The following is a 20,045-nucleotide window of genomic DNA, read 5'->3' on the forward strand; positions in this document are numbered from 1 at the left end:
TTTGGGGCTCTCAGATCATCTTAGATTAAAAGAGGATATTCCAGCTTTTATCTATCCACTGACCATCTATCTATCTATGTATCTATCTATATCTATCTATCTATCTATCTATCTATCTATCTATCTATCTATCTATCTATCTGTCCATGTATCTATGTATCTGTCTATGTATCTATCTATCTGTATATGTATCTATCTATCTGTAGATGTATCTGTCTGTCTGTCATAATTCTTCTTACTTAAGGTGGGGCAACCAGAGAGTGATATGACGCTAACGGTGCCAAAACAGGGGCCTTGCTCACCCAGAAGGATTCTGATGACCCTAGGCTGGCAAAGGAGGAGGTGTTTTAGCCAATTCAGTTCTGGTTTGCAGACCTCCTCCGTGAAAAGCAAGGATTCCTGGCCCAGCTTCTTCTTCTGGGTCGGAATTTTGACGAAACAACAGCACTTTGTTTGCAGGTGCGAAAAACTGCCATCTAAAAAATGGCCACCCTGCAGTAACGGCCCCATAGACACTCCAAGAACTCTTTCCTCCTCTGATAATCTGAAAAATGTTTGGCAGGTTTACTAGGGGGGTTTAAAGATGACGCTAGACCTTCTGCACTAGTTTTGCTCTTTTTTCCTCATATCATTGGCTCCATTACAGAAACACCTGTGATACATTTTCCAATTCATCACATCTTGCGCTTCATACGTGATGATCTGTTGGCATTTTTCCTAGTACCTGCCTCACTGGCTTCCTTTGCTTTAGTTAGTTTTTAATAAACTAATTTCATTTTCCATAAATTAAGCAGCAAAAATGTACAAAATATATCGTATTATTCTTCAGTACTGTAATAGTATACATGAATATATTTATGATGGGAAGAGTCAGAAATCTAGAATCAAAGCAGTTAAACAATTTTCCAAAAAAAGTGCAAAGTATGTCAGAAACCAGAAAGAAAAAAAATAAAACACAAAAAAGGCAGCCATCCTGTGCAAGCATACTGAGTCCTATTCGTTTTCTTTTCTTATTACCTAAAAATGTTCTGCTAAATTGAGAAAATACATTTGAAAGTCTAAATTGTGAACTGAGAACGATGACTTGGAAATCCGGTCTCAGGGCTGAAAATGAACAGCTGTGACTTATAACACTCATATAAAAAATGTCTTTAATCTGTTTTGGCAGCACAAAAGGGACGCTTTGAAAATAACCAAGTACGTGGAGCTGGTTATTGTAGCTGATAATCGTGAGGTAAGAAATGAGACAATGTGAGACCTTCATACAGAACAATATATAAATATATAATGTGACACCTCCCAATATATGAAACGAAAGGGGAAGCAATATTACCAAAGGGGACAAATTGTCAGGGTGCAGACGCAACAGCTTAGCCATTCTTGGAGTAACGTGCTTGTGGTTGTCCTCCATAATGACTAGAGAAAGTGAAATCCAGGGCTGTTTATCGAATAAACCCCAATGACGATGGCGACGTCAAGCCTTTTCTCTAATTATTGAAGAAGAGGAACTCCTTGATATTTCATGGCTGGTATCGGACTTAGTTTGAATTGGACTTTCCTAAGTGTTTGTGTCAGAAGGGTGATCAATACTGTTGTATATACATTTCTCAAGGAGATAGTATAATGCCCCGTACAGCCCCACCTAGTTAGAAAGAATACCAGAAAATGTAAATGCTTCTTTACTATAAAAACACAGAAAAGAAAAAGACTTACGGGGTCTGCTGTCTACATTTTGCAGGATAAAACATACCAGGAAAGGTTAAAGGAACTTAACATATATAGCCTGGAAGAAAGACGTGACAGGGGGGATATGATAGAAACATTTAAATACATGAAGGCAATAAACACGATAAAGTAGTAATAAGAAATACTACCACAACAAGAGGACATAGTCTTAAGCTAGAGGGGCAAAGGTTTAATGGTTAAATCAGTCGATATTACTTTACCGTTAATACAGTGAAGATGTTTAAGCAAGCATGGGATAGGCATACGGCTAAGATAGATATAGGATAAGCCCGGGGAGTAAGGAAAGCATTCAGAGGTTGGGCAGACTAGATGGGCCGAATGGTCCTTATCTGCAGTCATTTTCTATGTTTCTATATGGCTTGTAGCAGCCAATTACTGCAAAGTGTTCCCATTGAAATCGATGTGCATGCACGTGGAAGGGGTTAATTATACCCACTGGGGTAGATTCTGATAATTCTGTTAATTTAGTGGTGATACTCAGCTATCATATACATTAATGTGCATATACTGGCATGTCCAGGAGCAAAACCCATGGAAGGGTTTAGATGCTATTTTGAAGTAGTAGACTCAGTGAGTGTGTGATGCTTACTTATTCTTACAACTGGATATGTTTCTTTATAATTAAACCAGGGAGGGTTATTAGTGTTTAATAAAATTACATGAATCTGGAAAATGTAGGCTCATAACCCAACCAGAGAAGACAGCTTTTGTGTATCACTAAACTAACCAACAAAATGGGAACACTTCACATTTTATTTTCTTCTACAGTGAAGACAATAGTTCTAATAAGAACATTATCTGTGACTTCACAGTGTGCTTTCATCTACTGAATTAAGCTCCTTCGACTGTCAAGCCGTGGGCAAGAATGCTCTTTGAGGAAGTGCATGTTGGTTCTGTGGCTTAATTAAGATGGAAGCATGCTGTAACTAGACTTAAAGTTCTGTGAAAGTTCCTCACCTGTGAAATGACTCATAAATAAAATAAAAACACTAGCATTGCATGTCTTCGGTCTTTTTTCCCAATCAAATTAGACATTCTTTATTTTTGTTTTTGCCGACTCTGGCCTTATATATGTATTTAATATATGTATTAAAATACCACCTTATGTAAATAATAATATAAATTGAGGTGATTGTGATTTATTGGATCAGACGGTCTTTGTAAGGACAAGGGAGATAACTTTGAAATAGAAAATTGATCAGATTATGCCACCCAGGAACATAGATCTCCGCTTCTATGAGGCACATACTTAAACTAAATATTTCCAAAATAATTACCAAACAAAATACATACGTTTTACTATTAAATTACTTTAGTAATGTTAAAAGGTGTGTGTGAGCAACCGTTCCCCATTAATAAGTAGTTGTGCTCCAGGGAAACATACTGACGCCCTTCAACGGCTATCCTCGCAGTGTCATCCCTTAAAAAAAGCAGGTTGTTAACCTTGCATGACTCTGCCAGAAAACAACATTTTTTATGGTAGAATATAATAATATCCTTTGTTCTTGCTTAACAGTTCAGAAGTTTGCTAGATTCACGATGCTTTGTAGTTATGACCATCACTGCTGGGACTTCTCCCTTCATGAGACCTCATGCCGCTCCTCAAGGACTAACGAGGCATTTGGTCTGTAGAGCTTACACTTCCCACTGAGGTCTGTAAACTATAATCATCTAAAGTACTGGATGAACGCCATGAGATTTAACTAGTATAATATTTGCTGCCTACAAATTAAATTACAGTTAGATCCAAGAAATACTAAAGGCTGGATTAACGTGATGTATTTACTTACAAGAACTTGGTGGCATCTCTTGGTAACTTCTGTCTCATGGCCGATTTACCTACATATATCATCCAGAGAGTAGTTAAGGGCCGAAGGCATTTCACATGATGTTTGTTAAGTCAATAAAGCCAATAGGACATCACCAATTTACCTCCAATATTGATTACTAAACATAAAATGTGTCGATCAATGAGTATTGTCTTGCTTGTCTATCTCCAGGAAGACACGTCATTATATTCAGCCGTAATAGCTGCATGATACATATAAACCATTTCTCTGTAGTCATATGCCTGTACTTTTAATGCCGAGAAGCGGGGTGAGCGTATGCAGAATTTGTCTAATTATTGCAATGTGGAAACGCTGAGTTGTGTTGATAAAGGGCAATTCTAGGTCAAAGAACTCTGGAGCATCAACAGAAATATTCTGATGGTTTCCATGTTGGTGGATCCATACTTAGGTCATATCACCATAGCAGCAAGTGGAATGTTCCTGCGGGTTGCTCCACATGTTGCACTTTGGCCCCGGAGTTCATCTTCATGAATATTCCATTATTTAATTTTGTCTCCATTTCCATGTGGATACTGATGAAGTCACAAATAAGCTTCTTATTGTATTTTGGGGATTTTTTATACATAAGTTCTCATTTTAATAATTTCTCTTTTAGAAAATAAGTGTTCACTTATAATATGGTTGTGATGCTGCTTAATTTGTGTATACGCTTCCCATGATAATTCTCATATATTTAGCTTTGGATATGTAAAAAATGTATATACCGAGATCTGTATGCCAATAAAAGCTGATATTGAAATGGTAGAAACAGAATTAAATGTATGGTAAAATGTGCACAAACAATAACATTTTTATTTCATTTACAGTTTCAAAGACAAGGCAAAGATGTGGATAGAGTTAAACATAGACTCATAGAAATGGCAAATTATGTCGATAAGGTAAGTAGTAAGTGGAAACTACATTGATGAGCCATTATTAGATTGTAGTCAGATTTAACTTTAATAATATTACAAACCTTTTTGTTAATACAGCAAAATGTATTTTACATTTTAGTTATCTCCCCCCAAGACACCAGCACTTGACCCCTCCATGACCGGCACTTGACCGGCACGTGGTAGTTCTGACTCTGCTGTTGGTGTATGCGGCACGTGGTAGTTCTGACTCTGCTGTTGGTATATGCGGCACGTGGTAGTTCTGACTCTGCTGTTGGTGTATGCGGCACGTGGTAGTTCTGACTCTGCTGTTGGTGTATGCGGCACGTGGTAGTTCTGACTCTGCTGTTGGTGTATGCGGCACGTGGTAGTTCTGACTCTGCTGTTGGTGTATACTGCACGTGGTAGTTCTGACTTTGCTGTTGGTGTATGCGGCACGTGGTAGTTCTGACTCTGCTGTTGGTGTATGCGGCACGTCATAGTTCTGATTCTGCTGTTGCTGTATGCGGCACGTGGTAGTTCTGACTCTGCTGTTGCTGTATGCGGCACGTGGTAGTTCTGACTCTGCTGTTGCTGTATGCGGCACGTGGAAGTTCTGATTCTGCTGTTGGTGTATGCGGCACGTGGTAGTTCTGACTCTGCTGTTGGTGTATGCGGCACGTGGTAGTTCTGACTCTGCTGTTGGTGTATGCGGCACGTGGTAGTTCTGACTCTGCTGTTGGTGTATGCGGCACGTGGTAGTTCTGACTCTGCTGTTGGTGTATGCGGCACGTGGTAGTTCTGTCTCCTGTTGGTGTATGCGGCACGTGGTAGTTCTGACTCTGCTGTTGGTGTATGCGGCACGTGGTAGTTCTGACTCTGCTGTTGGTGTATGCGGCACGTGGTAGTTCTGACTCTGCTGTTGGTGTATGCAGCACGTGGTAGTTCTGTCTCCTGTTGGTGTATGCGGCACGTGGTAGTTCTGACTCTGCTGTTGGTTTATGTGGCACGTGGTAGTTCTGTCTCCTGTTGGTGTATGCGGCACGTGGTAGTTCTGACTCTGCTGTTGCTGTATGCGGCACGTGGTAGTTCTGTCTGCTGTTGGTGTATGCGGCACATGGTAGTTCTGACTCTGCTGTTGGTGTATGCGGCACGTGGTAGTTCTGTCTCCTGTTGGTGTATGCGGCACGTGGTAGTTCTAACTCTGCTGTTGCTGTATGCGGCACGTGGTAGTTGGAACTACTACTTGGAACTGATATATCAGGGGTCATCTGACTACTTTTTCCTACACATCTGCCGCTAGCTTTGCCCAACCCAGGAAAACGAGACTCACTCCTTCTCACCAACACTACCAAACTTTTTTTATTCATCGGTTAAAAAATAAAAATGTAGAATCTGTGACAGAAAGCAGGGGATGATAATGGAGGGAGTGTATATATCCCCTTATATTTTGCAGGGTGGTTACCCACAATAGTTTTACTAGCCCCAGGGAGATTTATTGTTAATAATGGAATTATTAACGTCTGTTGTTGTTATTTGTGTGTTTTGGGCCCCTGGGGTGGAGCATTTGGAGAGTAGGGCGGGCCAGTGCTCCACTCCACAGTTTATGAGCAGCCGCAGTCCAGCAGGTGGGAATCCAGTCCGGAGATTATCGGATACTCTCCTAGCACTCACCTGGTTCCACTAATTAATGGGAGAGGCAGTTAAGTAGCCTCCTGGTCTCAGTGCAAGAGAGATCATTTGGCTCCCTGAGAGCGAGAGGGAGAGAGCTGCCAAAAATACTGACTGCTGCAATTATTGCATACAAACTGTTATTTTGTTTGTTGGGAACGGATAAGCCGTCCAACTGTAGTTAGGTTGGAGATCCGTGTATTAGTTAGAGCTCGCAAGAGCAAGGCTTTTGTTTTGATTTGTTTATTTTTCCTGTTTTGCCTGTGACGAAAAATAAAAACAGGCCCAGCCTTTTATTTTACCCTCCTCGTGTCTGAGCCGTCTCTGCAGCCTGGAAGACTGTGTGTAAGTAAAGATTCCCGGACAGAGTACCAAAGTGAGGGGGTATTGTGTCACAAATCCTACTCAGGAATAGAATATTTTGTCACAGATATTCATAAATGATGTATTGTCTTGCATTGTCCACAAACTAGAGGTTTTGCTTATTTGTTTTATCTATAAATATGTATATTTTTTTTAACCTGATAAGTCTGTTTTAGTGGAATAAAAACATTGCTAGAAAAGTAGAGAGAATAAAACATAGTATTTGTGAAATCGAATTTGGATGCTTTTCTAAATACAACAATGTTTATTTTAATAGAATAATATGGAGATGTTTACTACATTTAAGAATTGTAAACAATAGCTGTGCGGGTTGTTTGCCTGCATAAAATAAATAATTTACATGATGTATGTATGTATATCTATATTGTTCTAAATGAAATGTAACGGATCCCAGCAGATTATTATTATTATTATTATTATAGATTGTAAGCTCCTTTGAGCAGGGCCCTCCTCAACTGTTCTATAAGGCATATTGTTATGTTACATACTACTTGTTATGTCCGGTCTACCCATTGTACAGCGCTACAGAATATGATGGAGCTATATAAAACAATAAAGAAGAATAATTATAGGTGCGACCTCTTTTCTACTTAGTTTTTCAGGCCATTGGATATTCGGGTGGCTTTGGTCGGAGTGGAGATATGGAGCGACACAGATAAGTGTGCAATAACGCAAGATCCTTTTACAAGTCTTCACGAATTCTTGGATTGGAGGAAACTACATTTACTACCTCAGAAGCCCCATGATAATGCACAGCTAGTAAGGTTCGCTCTCCCGGTCTTTTATCTGTTTTTTTTTTCCCGTGAATAAGGAGCCTGGTTACAAAGTCAGTTGAATCTGTTACTTTCTATCCAAGGAACTAATATAAAGCAAAGTGTGGTTTCAGGAGCAGCCAGGCTGGTGTGAGACTGGTTAGTCCGCCCCACTTTACTGTCGGAGACTTTCTTAACTTTCTTTTATCTGTTAAGAAACTTTTTTGTTGCACCTGGAATCCTCATTTTTGCAGAATGTGAACTTCTTAACAAGCGCTAGTGTTCAGTTAGTTCAAACATAGTAATTGGTAACATATTACTAGTTAATAACAGAGTAATTCGGGTGGAAAAAATCATTGATCAAGATCGTTTATATTTCTCAATAATCTGGTTGGTACTGAAGAGGTGGATAAATCAATGGGATGTTAATTTGTAGTGCGCATGATTGGTTAATCGGCTTTAACGTTCAGCCATAAGTCATCACACCTCTTAGACTCATTCGCTGGCTAGTGAGTCTATTGTCACTCGGCGTCACAGCAGCAAATGACATTAATCACCAACTGGTTATCTTTATAAACCAAGGGTCTATAATATACATCTTACCCGGCTCTAGGTCTAACCCTGACTACTGGTACAAGAAAGTGCATGGATATAAATTCCTTTTCTTCGGTCGTTACGTCACTTCGATTAATGGCTCCATTTGGTCTATAGAATTGTTGTCTAAGTGAAGTCTGCTGGATATTCCTTTTTTGTTGGTATGGACTCCAGCTTGCAGGTTCCTTTAGCTTCCGCGTTTAATTAAAAATCATCTAGTGGTCCACCCTGAATCCTTTACTGCTACAGTACCTGGCAGTCCCAAACACACCTGTATTAATAACTCCCTGAACAGCAATTCCCTTGCCTAGTAAGCAGGAGGCATTTGGATTTTCTGTACAAATTACATCTTTAGTTATCTCTTTGATACTAAAAAGATACTCATTTCGAATAACATATTATTGCTTTTTTAGCCATTAGTTGACCTACTTGTGCAGGCAGGAGTCTTAATTACACAACCCCCTGCTAGGACTCTTTCTTATTGTCCCCTCGCTAAAAAGAGAGGAACATTGCCAAGAAAATTGTTTTTTTTTCCCCTGAAGAACTCTGTCTTTTTGCTAGCTGCTTGTGAAACCTACCGAAGACTTCTTCTGAAATATATGATCAATGGACAAATACAAATAAGATTAACCAGGAATATTGTATATCTTTCGGGGCAGGAACATTAACACATTTTGTGTTCTAGCTAGTCATCAACTACTTTGGCTTAGTAGCTTCAGGCTATACATTGCAGATTGCAAGCCCTTTTCTCAGCAGACCACAAGTCAATTATGTTATAGATCCAAATCTTCCTAGATGAAAAAAGCGGTGGCAGTTTGCTAAGATACACATAGAACTCATGGATCGATACTGTCTGCCCAATCGATATTTTATTACACTAATTTCCGAACAAAGTGTAACTTTTTTATTTGCATTGATTATGTGAATAATATATCCATTCATATCATCAATGTCTAGTAATTAAGGGAGGCTCTAATCCTCGGGCAGTACAAGCAGCATGAGGTTAGCTCTAGGTAGAGACCGTACAGTAAATGGGCCGTGACTGAACTGACAAGTCCCCCAAAGGACTAAGAGGGTAATGGAGATCTTGTTAAAGAACACAAGTGACAAAGTCAGATTTCTGTGCTCTGAATGAATGGAAGTTGAAGGTGATTAGGGAACAAAGGGAGGAAAACTCAATAAATTGATTGAAACAAAAGTATTAGGAACATAGGATAATAAGCAGGAAAAAAAATCTTTAATTTTATAAAGAAAGCTTGGAAGCAGGATATTATATAGACTAAATTACAAAGACTGCACAGATTTACAAGACTAGGTAGTGGCCTGTATATTACTAAGAAAAATCTCAAAATTCTGGAATTTGACTTGGTACCCCTGGTAATGGCCCATTTATTTGCAGACTAATATAACACCCGTCCAACACCTGTCTATGAGAATGAGATAAATTAGGAGCTACATTTTGAACGTAATATAAGGAAAATCATTTTTGAGTCCGTGACTCATGCTGCTGGTTGAACAACCCAGTCCTCAATATTCAGAGAACAGACAGATGTCAAACACACCTTCGACGGGAGATTTTAATTCCATATTACAACATCATAGATACGCAGCAGTAGCTGTTCAGAGCTAGTTGTCTGCAGCTGCGTTATCCTACTGCGAGTTAGAAACACATTATGACCTTTTGGAACCTGTACCGTGGAACATGTAGAGCAGCACCTAATGCCATTAAGAACAATCATTGGACATCCATCTTCTGGATTGCTGCCTTTTTTCAGGGGATGCATTTGTCATTTTTAACATTGGTACTACCCATGCTGGCCTTTGCAACAGGGCATGGGCCACAATGACGGCTTAAGTTAAATTTGTATGAGAAACTACAGGTACTTAAAATGTATTTTTTTAATATTTTCCTGGGAAAAATGCAAGGCACCACTGGGTTCTCCCAAATTCCCTCCCTTAGTGCCCTCTCCTTCCCACCAACCACCTTAACCACCCAACTCCAAACAACAAAAAGGAAAAATATAATATCCAATATCTTAAACTCCTACCAAGACATGGAAAATATATATATATATATATATATATATATATATATATATATATATATATATATATATATATATATATATATATATATATATATATATATATATATATTCAGGCGAAGGTGACTTTAGGTGTTTTTTAAGTAAAGTTCCCCTTTAACTTTGCAACAAAGATGCATTGTCGGCCAAAATTCCATGCTTGGCATTAGTCACTGTCACTGATTGTGCTTCAGTAGTTTCATAACTGCTATGAAAAATATTCAAATGGATACAGCGACAGTGAAATACTAATGGGAGTTTGAGAAAATGAGATGTCTTTCCATTTCAAGAGTTTCAGTGTGAATAATGAAATCTTTTCTCCGCAGCACAGCCAGTAGCAAATAGCGTTGTTAGCGTCTGAATGTCAGGAAATACAAGTTGTGTTAAATTAATCAATTTCTTTTGGTCTCTCTTTTTTTTCCAGCGGGGTTTATTTCCAAGGTACAACTATTGGCATGGCTCCTATAATGAGCATGTGCACTGCAGACAAATCAGGTGGTGTTGTTATGGTAAGTAGTTGGTGGTACTTGGTTCAGTTTAGAAAGAGGCTTCACAGGGTGAGTTGCTTGTGTGTGCCTGGGTAGGTATGTGTGTCTGTCTGGGTATGTTAGCGTGTGTCTGCCTGTTAGTGTATGTCTAGGTGTGTTAGTGTTGGTATGTCAGTGTGTGAACATGTGTCTGTGGGAATGTTAGCATGTGTGTCTGTGTGTTGCCGCATGCACCGTCACCAGGACGGCCCACTGGCATCAGCTGGAGCCTGGATGTTCCCAGGTATACATACTAGTTTCCCTGTCTCAGTTTACTGGATTACCAGCTCATTGGTGAAGTGGAGAGTGGGTGGAGAGTATGTGGAATGTGGCCGGGTGTGGGTGTGGCCAAAGACCATTCTCCTGCCCTGAGAAAGCAGAAACTAGCCTGGAGACTCCAGGTCAAACTCAGAGGGCTCCCAGGTATTTTCATATCTCAGCTTTAAAGAAATGTATAATAAAAAAGTATATGTGTTACGAGTCTTTTGTGAAAAATATAAATGTCAGCATTCTGGAGCATAACTGGTGAAATACAAAGGGTTAAAGGAGTGCCCACTATGAAACTCAGTTTCACAAAACTTTATTTTGTTATATTATAATTATTACATTGCACATGCTACATTAATGTCTAGATTATAATTGGTGACAGATTTGCTTTAAAGAGCATTTACTAAAATAAGAGTTGTGACGTGTAATCTTAAAAAAATTAAATAAAGAGGCAGAAATAGGGATACCATAACTCTCTCTCATTAACAAGCACTTGTGGTTAGAGACTTTCATGCAAAATTGACTTCCACAGATTCCTATAATTAGAGTTGTCTATTTTTGAGAAGCATTTGTGCTACTGTGCCCATTTCACTTCCTATTTGAATAAGTACATGCTGTTGTAAATTAATTTTAATCTTAACGTTTCAGTGAACATAAATATTGAAACACTGAACTGGATCTTGCGTTCTGTCTTATCCACTCACTATAACATTTCTTGGCTTGTATACCATATTGCTTAGAGCGTTTACCATCTGAAATGTTGTATACAAATTCTACTGCTAAGTGGGTGGTTAGAAAACATCTATAATTCATCAGTTCTTAGGGACTACATTTTTTTTTGTTATACACTATATGGCCAAAAGTATTGGGACACCTGACCATTACACCACCAGGAACTTTGATGACATCACATTCTAAATACATAGACATTAATATGTAGTTGGTCCCCCCCCCTTTGCAGCTATAACAGCTTCTACCCTTCTGGGAAGCTTGTCCACATGATTTCGCAGTGTTTTTGTGGGAATTGTCGCCCATTCATCCAGTAGAGCATTTGTGAGGTCAGGCACGGATGTTGGATGAGAAGGCCTGGCTTGCAATCTCCGTTCCAGTTTATCCCAAAGGTGTTGGATGGAGTTGAGGTCAGGGCTCTGTGCGGCCGGTCAAGTTCTTCCACATCAAACTTATCCAACCATGTCTTTGTGGACCTTGTTTTGTGCACTGGGGCACAGTCATGCTGGAATAGAAATGGGTCTTCCCCAAACTGTTCCCATAAAGTTGAAACCTTCAGCATGTGTCTATCTATCAATTACATTTTCTTAATCATGTTTATCATATATGGTGGTTTGCTTATAATTAAAAGTAATGAGGGACATGAAGGCTAGAGGGAGAGACCTTTACCTAACCCTGGAGGTTCTTAGTCTCTAATCAAACTCTAAAACATGAGGCTCTTCCAGGTTATTGAAAGACTATTAATGGGGAAAATGGCAGCTTTGTATTTGCTCCTAAGGATGTTTAGGGCCTCCAAAGCTTTTGCCCTGCTTAGAATTCATTAAGTTATTTAATTTAGTATCCTTCCAAGCTACTACAAAAATGAAACAGTAAAGTACATAAAAAGCAGTCCTGGCAAGAATATTCACTTTTAAAACCACATTGCAAGTATCCAAATCTTAGCATGTTGACACATGCACACAAGCTCTTGTAGGATTTGTCGTCGTGAGGCTGTTCAGTTCCTTAAAAATAGAACTTATAGTACAGGTATCAAATCCACTCTAATTTTACAGAACTTTAATTACATGTGCTTAAGCTAAACCCTTTCTTAATGCAATAATGCATGGGAATTCCACAGAGACCTAAAACAATCAAGTATGCTTATTAAAATGGGAAAGGCTGCTAAAATATATGGCGCTATGATTCCATGTAATTTCCTTTATAAGATCTCTAATTGAAGCAATAATTGAGCTTAGTGGTTTTGCTATCCTGATGAGGGAAACAGATGTGCGCATTCCTGTCGTACGATAAATTAAACTGAGAATCCGTAAGCGGGAGCAAGTTTATGCCCCTTTCACCATCTTCTCGCACCCTCTGGAAATGCACGATAGTGTCCATTAAGAATTGGTCACCACCTTCGCATTATTGGGGCAGAAAGGTCCAAAAGTATCATCTGTGTGGTGTTTGTGTGTGAAATGAAGGAGATATTTTCTAGAGAAGCCATCAAAAATCTATTTCGCCACTTTAAAGAAAAGATTGCTTTGTGTTGATTGTAAGATATTACCAATGATGGTTCTGCTGAAAGGTATGAGCTGACAGAACATGGAATGTTAAGGACACATCAAGACAAAGCACACTGCTCTTGATTTTTACTATTTATTCTTTACATTGTGCTTTGCCACATTCCTATTAAAAAATATATATTTTCAGGAGCAAACAAGTAACGTTTTCCGAAGATGCTAGTATAACAAAAAGTCACTAACCATAGAAACCATGGATTTCACCATAAATGGCATATGGTGAAACTTTTGGCCCTTATAGTTCTGGATGATCTTGAAATGGTGTGGTCAGTTAATTTGGGGCTTCACTCACGTTACTGAATAACAACGACATGAAAACAAATAATTCTAATACAAACTGAGTACCATTTTGCTGTTTTGCAGGACCATTCTGACAATCCTCTTGGAGCAGCCGTAACACTCGCGCATGAACTTGGCCACAATTTTGGGATGAATCATGATACCCTGGAAAGAGGTTGCAACTGCAAAGGATCTGACAGAGGAGGCTGCATCATGACACCATCGACAGCGTGAGTTAAAATGAGATCATATTTTCATGATACTAAAATAACAAAATAAACTTTTTGTATATCACTAAAAACAAAAGCAGATGGCCAACAAGGGGCAATTTTGTATGTATATGGCTTCCCCCTAAGGTTTGTATCAAAGAGGACATGTTGTTAAATGCCCAAAAATAAACATACACGACTTTGCCGCTACATTTTTTAACACTTTACATGCGTCTTCATTGATAACGACACCGTGAGCTGTTAGAAATGCATCATCTATCGGCATTCCCACCAGCAATAAATCTAACTGGATAAACAATGCGTGCTTATCACACATTTCCATTTCTATTTCCAATATTTTTAGCATATTACTTATCGCTGTACAATAGAGGTACAAACTGGACCTAGGGTAGGGTATCTGGAGCTGTGTAGGGTTAAGGCTAGGGTTAAGCTGGAAACGGGGTGAGGAGTGGGAAAGACCTTCCATGTCTGTCGCTCTCCTGCCAGGAGAATGGAGGAACCGACCCGGAGACCCAGAGAAGCAATGCGTCATCCAGAAACTCCCATTTATGTGGGCATATGATTACCATACAAAAGTATATTCAAGAACAATACAAGAACCTTTCTGTTGATCTTTTTATTCATAAACTTTACAAACAACATAAATGCTTCCTCTAAAATTGGAGGATAAGAGATTCCAAAAAATGGTTTACAAAGCTGGTTCAACACAGAATCATCTGACATTTGAATTTACATTTACTGCCATTTTCAAATGTTTAATTTAAAAATATAATCATTTTATCTGGCAACACAGGCGATTACGTCATATAAACAACAATCGAACATTACTTTGTTTTATTTTAATCAATGCAAGCAAAATCGGCTGCCGACTTTTCGTAAATATGCCGCTAAGCCGAAACCACATTCTTCAACAACTCAATTTACAAAGAAATCATGCCATGGACATATCAGTTGATGTTACGGAGCGTTTCTGCACTTGCCGATGTACAGATGGCATTAGGAATGCAACAGCGCAAGCAGCATTTAGGATTCTAGCTACAGCCTGTTGGATAGAAAGATGTTTGAAGGTCATTAGATGTACCACATAAAATAATCTGTGAAGATCTACAGAACCCATTTAAGATAACATTTTGGTTCACTTTTCTTCGTTGCAAAGCAAAAAAAAAAATGAAGCAGAAAAAAAACTCTTTTTGGAAATCAATAGTATTATAGTTAAAAGCACGGCAATACCACCACCTGTCAGAAAGGCTGTAATTTTGAAGAATACCCATCTATTTGCTGTTTGATGGAAATGCGATAACACATTTCCCTACAAATCTTATCTGCCATTCCAAATAAGCTGAGATAGATCAGGAGCAGAAAATGATATGTGAGCAAGACAAATCATCGCGGTGAACTGTAATGCAGGTTATACGGCGTACGGTTTTCAGAGAAATAGGAGAAAGATCTATAACAAAAGATAATACCTAAGAGTCTCCATTTGCTTGCACTTTCCTTTCAAGTATGTGAAGAATAACGTTCATGTCAAAATAACTTGTGTGCCAGCAGTATGATCTATTTCATAACGTGTGTATGGCGTTCTTGACATAGCCTAGCGCTGGATAAATGCGTTTGTTGTACAGATTGTAAGCACACCTGACCAAAGGTTATGGAACATGGCGATCTATGCGTTATCTAACTATAATGCCACAGATCCAACACGGATAGCTGGAGAAATAAGCAAAGAGAGTCTATGATAGGAAGATACTGTAACAGGTTGAGTATAATTTGCAGTTGTGTACGATATGTATTAGAACTACATTTTCAGGCAGATATTATTTGGAGGTCGTGAGATTTTCTGCTTGTTTAAAAGAAGTACCCCAAAGCCCCAGAATGCTAGAATAGGAGGACATCATTTAAATTTAGAGCATCAGAGGCTTAGATGTAATTTAATCATTTCCTCACTGTGAAGGTGGTGGATAAATGGAATGCCCTTCCAGAACGAGACATTATTATAGTAACATAGTAACATATAGTAACATAGCATAAGACTACCTGAATATAGGGTAAGGTCAAGGACCAAGTATGGCTTGGGGTCATACAGCAGGCTATGTGGGCCGATGGCTCTTAGCTAATGAGATGAGTTCTTTCTGTGATCGGTATTGCAGAATTTTGTGTTAGAGACGACTTCATAATCTAGATATTCTGTTTACGATAAACTATTTGTAACAGGAGCAGTAAATGTTATATTCAATGGACATTTTCTGGATTAGGAAGCGTCTATAGGGGTTTAACTATATCTCATCCCTGTGTTCATCCATATTGTTTTAGTTCACCAGTTTTAGGACTATACCTCGCATATAAAGCGATATACATATAATATGTATATGCCGATAAGAAATGCTTTTGAATTAGGGCAGGTTAGTGGGAGTGTTGGGACACGCTTCCCATCACCATTGACCAACCCAACATTATGGTCAGGGGCCAAACGTCATGCATAAGTGTAATACCCATCATGAGCTGTATTTATATACACACACTGTGTGGTAGAGCTAGAGATCTAGGTGATTGAGCCCCGAAGCGTCGGGAACCGTACATCCCTTTAATTTTTAATTTTCTTTCACTGTAAAGTTTTTGCAAGCATCCACCCACGTCCCTCAGATTCTGTTTTTATTATATTAAAATAAATCATCTTTACTGTGAGTCTTTCATCCCTCTAACTTTACTGTGTATAAAAACATATTTTAAGTTTTCACTTTTTCTTAAATTTACTGGTACAGATACAGAAGAGGGTCCTGTTAGGACAAACATGTCAAATACGTAGTATTATGTTGTGTCCAGGTGAGTAATTAAATACATTTAGCCTTAAAAAAAAGAAATTCCTAGTATTTCCCCCCAAAAAAGAATTTATTCCTCAGCTTTGATTGAGGTGTATCGGATTTAGTAACAATTAAATGGGAAGTAAGGAGAGGAGAATTCTGGACCGAGCAAATTACTGGTTGTACCAGTCTCACCACCACTTATCCGTAAACTTGTCCTTCTCTTTACTGATTTCACTAAACAAGTTCTGGCCATTACTGCCCCTTTAAAAACGAATTTAAGTTAATTTCCCTGTAGCATATATAACTCTCACATAACAAGAGAAGTGCCATTATACTATAATTAACAGTCAAAGCGTTTTCAGAAACTCCTTAAGTGGGATATATTGAGTAGGCTTCAAATTACGTTAACAGTCATATCACTCAATAATATGTAATTTGGTGCACACTTGACCAAACAACATTCTTGGCACTGTCACCAAGGCTATAAATCAAATCAAGTGTCACCATCTTAAAATATACGGCTCCATTTTTTTAATATCGGCCCAGCTGTCACGGTTCTTTATGTTCCAGTGACAGGAAATTCAATGATGATAAAGGGTGATGGTAATGACATAGTAGGCATGACCCTCAAGCCCGAGCTTTGTTCTATGTCTTTAACCCCAGTGCTGCTTGATCATCTCCCGGTCGGAAAGGCATTACTGCGTACAACAGTGCCCCTGGCACTCAAAGGGTTAATCGGTGGTAAATTCGGAAATCTTTCGAAGAGGACCGCTCACTGTATTTCTTTTTGTGATGAATACATTATACATGAATTGTTTAATGCGTTCTGTTGGACTCAGCACTGCTATGTGATATCTGTTCCAATCTATTCACCCTTTCAGTGCCAGGCTGGCAGCTTTACATATTATTTCTAACCAGCTGTGGCACCTATAGTGTTAAACCCAACAAACTGACCAAATATCTAGATTGTGTTCTGTAATCAAACTGTCAAGCAGGGTCTGGCAATAAGGATAGATTGTATTGATATACCGGAGTCTTCAAAGTCAATACCTTTTATTGGGCCAACATAGAAAAGGATGTGACGTTAGTTTAGCTTTCAGAACCACTCAGGTCTCTCCTTCAGATGAAATCATCTGATGTATTGCACACATAAAATCTTTTTTTTCATTTTTTTAATTATCATCCTCCTTCGTCCCATTTTCATGTCACTGATTGGCTGCTCGAGGCAGCCAATCAGTAGCGCAAAAGCACCTCTACTCAAGCCAATAGGAATGCTTTCTGTGCATCCGCACAGGGGGACTCGAGCTGACTGGTAGGGGGTATATCACATGGCAGGAGATATGTGCTGTCATTGTACAGCACAACTGAATATTTAGAGCTTTATCTATAATAAAATACATACTTTATATGTTTTAACAAAACGCTGATGCTTCATGCCTAGTCTGACCTTAGTTGGCCTTCAGTCTCTATAGTCGGTTCAAAGAAAATAAACTTGCTCTCAAAATGTTAAATAATTAATAAGCTAATGTAAGGACACTAATGTTTGTACAAAAATGAAGAGGCTGTTACACCTCTTGGCTCACAATAAAGTATCAATCGGACCTAAGATAATATTAAGGGATAATTGGATGAAAATTGAGCAAAGAAAATGGAATCCTAAAGATAAAAAGAACATGAAAACAGATGAACATTGACTAACATCACACGTTGTGCTTTCCAGTCGTAACAAACATCAATGTTTCCATTTCTTTTCCTTTCTCTGCGCAGTCATTTTGTTAATTATTACTATTGATAAATGACTTGAAATGACCAATCACGGCAATGCATGTTCTACATTTTCTGGTTCATTAGATAATTAGTAGCATGAAACCAAAAGTCAACCCAACTCTCTCTGTAATAAAATATCTGTAGTATTTGCCATAGAATTACCTGTTTCTAGAGACATTTTATACCTATAAACCTATCTTTGTCGATTATTTAACCTTCTATGTAACAATGGAATGGATTCCCAGCATGGTAAATTTGAATTGAGCTAATCCGTGACGTGAAGCGCAGCAGATTGACACATTCATTTAGTAGTACAAGTAATTAAATTAATATGGTTAGCTGTTAGATACAGTATATATAACACAGAACACAATATACATTGAGATTCTATGTTTGCTTACCAGTTATGCATCTTCATGCATCATTAGTACTGTTTAGTATCTATTTATTTGGTTCTGGGATTAAAACCTTCCTCATCACTGGTTTGTAGTATTGGCTCTATCATCGGGAAAAAGGCACGATCATATAATTTAAGTTCTGTGCAAATCTTTATCCGAAATACAAGGATGAAAATGCGCAGGGCTGGAAGAGCAAATTGACTACTATTACAGGTGCTGTACCAACTACTGAAACAAAACTATTCCCATAGTGCTGAATGCCCAAATTATTCCCACTGTCCCTCTATCACAGGCATTGTGGATCATTGGCCACTTGGATAGACCCCCTGACCGGCTCACGGCTGCAAAATCAATGGGGGTCCATGCTGTTACCCCACAGACATCTATCAAAGCACAAGGTGGCCCTTTGGGTAAGGTAGCTGGGCAGTTCTGCCCTTGAAGCAACCTTCGGTCACTGCAACAAAGGTCTTCCAGTTTGCACATCTGAAATGCTGGGGTATGGGAACAGTTAATTGTCATGAGACACAAAAGCAGGCACTGATAGGTTGTTGCCATGTTTGGCGTATTGTTTCTTTATGTAAATAAAGGAAATAATAAATTAACAGTTTTGCTAAAATTCACTAGAAACGGTGATTAATGTGTTGTCTAAATGGAACAGCTTTAACCTTTAAACATCATTATATAACACCTTGTTATTTTTATTAAAATCTAATGTTTCATGTTGATTTTATAATTATTAAGGTACAGTACATCACATCACCAAAAAAAATAGGTGAAAAAGTAGGCCATTGACTTCTTGAGAGAATCGTAATTTTACTAAACAAACAACAGATGTTTTATGTATACAATCTGTGCCATAAACACGTAATGCATATATGTCATGATACATATAAACAAAAACTATTATGTAAATAAATGCTCCTAACAAACCTATGGGCTCGGGATATACCCCAACTCTAAACAGCTGTAAAAAGTATAACTCCCATCATCCCTCCTAGTTATAGCTCAGCAAGGATCATGGAAGCAACATGTATGTACCACGGAACACAAAGAGGTACCGATTACATGGCCTAAATCTCATGTTCTGCAGAGCTCCACTCTCTTTCTCTTCTATCAAAGCTAGAGATATTATAAATCACATTTGGAAATGTACTAAAAAAAAGTCTGCAATTAATGAATTCATTAAATTTGGAAATTGCTTTTTTTAATTACTCTTGTAAATAGCATTAAAAGAACTCTATTCATCTAAAATGCAACAATATATAAACTAAGAAAACAAATCACAGTACCCTATACAAACCCTAAATAATACAAAAAAAAAAGAGATTTTATTGCTATATTTTAACACGTAACTAGACTAAATCAATATTTCACGGTGAGAATGAGTGGCAGGCCTCACCCCTGCAAATAGGGAACTCGCAACAAAAAAGAGGAGAAAACCTACTACTTTAAAGAAAAACTTAGGATGTATAAATATAGCTAATGGAATTTATATATTCGATATGTCAGTGGGTCTGTGAAAGAAATATCTCACCTATGATATATAACCTTTATGG

The 20,045-nt window shown here is 38.3% G+C and overlaps 1 protein-coding gene across 1 annotated transcript in view; it reads left to right on the forward strand.

Annotated features, from left to right (window-relative positions):
- ADAM12 (ADAM metallopeptidase domain 12) overlaps positions 1 to 20,045 on the forward strand; it is a 152,413-nt gene that overhangs the window by 96,172 nt on the left and 36,196 nt on the right. The window contains exons 7-11 of the mRNA XM_053450939.1: positions 1,169 to 1,234; positions 4,403 to 4,474; positions 7,097 to 7,266; positions 10,357 to 10,441; positions 13,378 to 13,523. Coding sequence (XP_053306914.1) covers positions 1,169 to 1,234; positions 4,403 to 4,474; positions 7,097 to 7,266; positions 10,357 to 10,441; positions 13,378 to 13,523 — 539 coding nt within the window. The remainder of the gene's footprint in view (positions 1 to 1,168; positions 1,235 to 4,402; positions 4,475 to 7,096; positions 7,267 to 10,356; positions 10,442 to 13,377; positions 13,524 to 20,045) is intronic.

The sequence above is a fragment of the Spea bombifrons genome, chromosome 11 (genome assembly GCF_027358695.1).
Source record: "Spea bombifrons isolate aSpeBom1 chromosome 11, aSpeBom1.2.pri, whole genome shotgun sequence".
In the NCBI taxonomy this organism is placed as follows: Eukaryota; Metazoa; Chordata; class Amphibia; order Anura; family Pelobatidae; genus Spea; species Spea bombifrons.